At 38.9% G+C, this 2505-nt stretch overlaps 1 protein-coding gene across 1 annotated transcript in view; it reads left to right on the top strand.

Moving 5' to 3' along the window:
• Nucleotides 1-137: 137 nt before the first annotated feature.
• LOC106523441 (olfactory receptor 1-like) overlaps nt 138-2505 on the top strand; it is a 9159-nt gene continuing 6791 nt past the window's right edge. Inside the window, exon 1 of the mRNA XM_014016856.1 lies at nt 138-154. Within this exon, the coding sequence (XP_013872310.1) occupies nt 138-154 (17 nt within the window). The remainder of the gene's footprint in view (nt 155-2505) is intronic.

The following is a 2505-nucleotide window of genomic DNA, read 5'->3' as shown; positions in this document are numbered from 1 at the left end:
CATTTATCCCCTTCACTTCCAAGACAGAGGAGGACAGCTAGCAGGAAGCTAACAGCAGCCGGTACAAAGGTAGGTGGGTGTATATGTGTGCACGCATTTGTTATACAGAGTATGAAATGTTTTTAGGTAACTTTGTCATGAGTTTTATGCAAAAGTAAAACCTTGTTAGAGTGTATATTACAGCGTAGACTAAAGCCGAGTAACGAGCCCCCCCCCCCGAGCACCGAGAGCAGCAGAACCTCCGCCTGATAATCATTACGTTTTCAGTTCACTAACGTCGGGGAAAACAGTCCAAACCATGCAAGTATCCCATCAATTTAAAGCCCAGACTCTGCTCTTTCCATCAATATGTGTCACAGCTCTACGTGAAAAATTCACGGAACAAGCAGCCAAGGAATAGTGAAAAAGGCTAAATTCTGGAACCATAAACAGGAACGTCTTTCCTTTGTTTTTATGGCTTTAATCCACTTTGGAGTGATTTTTTTTTTTCGATTTGGCTGGACCTGGATGTCTCCTGTGTTTATGTTGGTACATGTAATATGCTAATTCTGTACTGTGGAGATCATTTAGAGTTGTCGGATGAAAAAAAATCTTTTGCTAACACTGTGTTGACCGCGAACCGGAAGTGTCGGGAGTGGCATCAAGTGCTGGACCGGATGTCCGTGGTATATAGGCTATTGAACCAGAATATTAAAAGCAAAGGATGCTGGGTAATCCTGTAGGATTGGTGTGTTTGCATGTGTATGACTATTAAAGATGTCCATGAGTGTAAAATGAGTTGATCTGGTTAGTTGTTTTGTTCAGGTTAGTTAGTATAAGTCTGTGTCATTGGTCATAAATTGGCACCATGAGTGAGAGGTACTTCCTGGTGTATGAAGGTCGATTCTGTTGTGCTGCTTTGTTCATACACTTAAAGAGTTGATCTCAATTYTGAGCCAGAGTGCAATCTGCTCTGTAGCAATGCAAAACTTACACTGATCTTGTACGTTAGGCTACTAGATGCAGAATGCACTTTATATGTTTTGAAAAAGATACTTTAAAAGTGTTAAATATTAACACTTTTTAAAGTTTAATTTTGACTCAGTCTGTGAGAATTATATAAACTAAAAAAGAGTTAAATTAAACACTGTGAGTTAAATTAACATTATGGATTTTGCTGTGGTWTTTGGAAAGAGTGAAATTGTTAGAGATGGGAAAAATGGCTCTTTGAAGGGATCTGGATCTTGGGGAACTGTTTGTTTCATTGTGCCGTTCAAAAGAGCCGTTAGATTTGGAACGTATTACATCATCATGTAGGGAAATACGTCATCACGTAGCCGTACGTAATGAMGTAATCCCGTCACATRGGTGGAAACATTTGTTTGTCAAACGGAAACCCCCCTCTCCCTTTCACCATGAGCTTCTGTACTCCACAACTCTGCCTGTTTTCCCTGAAAAAGCAAAGTGGGAGCGGTTTAAATATGAAAAATAATGATTATATGAGGAATAAATGAAATAAAACTACAAATGGAATTGTTACTGCCCGCAGTTCATAATCAGAATCAGTTCATTGTCATTCAACACAGCTGTTATGTTGCAGAATGAAATTGCGATTTAGAACATCCGTTCGGAGTAAGACACACAAAACAAACATGGGGGAACGAATGTCCAAGGTCTTTCGCAACCACAGTCGCGCTACCTTTTGCAGCTTGGAATGCACACAATATGAAAATTGAGTTAAAAGAAGATGCTCTGATCCTATGTTTATACAGATACAGAAACACAGAATCACATGCTCAAAAAAATTACTCGCATAGAGCAAGGAGCTAAGGAACAGAGGGGGCTGGGGATCAAACACATGGTACGGGGTATGAAGCAGAAGAGCTGGTGACGGTAAGGTACTCTGTGCTGGAACCAATCAAAGACCTCCAAAATCCAGACCAAGTTGTCATCAACCAAAGCACAAATCACCAGAGTTCAGTTCTCTGTCTCCACCTATCATGGCCTTCAGACTGATCCACCCACGGATGTCTCACGTGTCATCCACGAAGTTTTGATAGCTGCGCCCACCAAGGTCCCAGACTGCAGGGATCCAAAAGATAAACATAATTGTATGGGACAAGCAGCTTTGATTTTCTCACTGCTTTCTGTCTTTAAATGCATCTCTGTGATGGTGAAAAAAAAGCCAATGTTCCAAATTCATTACCTCATTTACATTAAGTAAATGTACTCAGGAGGAAAACAAACTAAACAGTACAGTTACAAAATGGTGAACTTTTAATGCTCACTATTTTAAGGTAGTATTTTACAGAAAAATATCATTTTTTGATTTTTGTTTAAAAGTTATGAGTGTTGTTTAAAAGTTATGAGTGTTGTTTAAAAGTTATGAGTGTTGTTTAAAAGTTATGGTCTGCTTACGTTGCATCATTTGCTTAATGACATAAATTATTAAAAATACAGTGATGCATGTCAACATCCAATACATGAGCAGGTCATAACATATAAATATAAAAAACAACCCAGTGC

This window comes from Austrofundulus limnaeus, unplaced genomic scaffold, assembly GCF_001266775.1.
Source record: "Austrofundulus limnaeus strain Quisiro unplaced genomic scaffold, Austrofundulus_limnaeus-1.0 Scaffold157, whole genome shotgun sequence".
Taxonomy (NCBI): Eukaryota; Metazoa; Chordata; class Actinopteri; order Cyprinodontiformes; family Rivulidae; genus Austrofundulus; species Austrofundulus limnaeus.
This window is presented reverse-complemented; position numbering and strand designations above follow the sequence as displayed.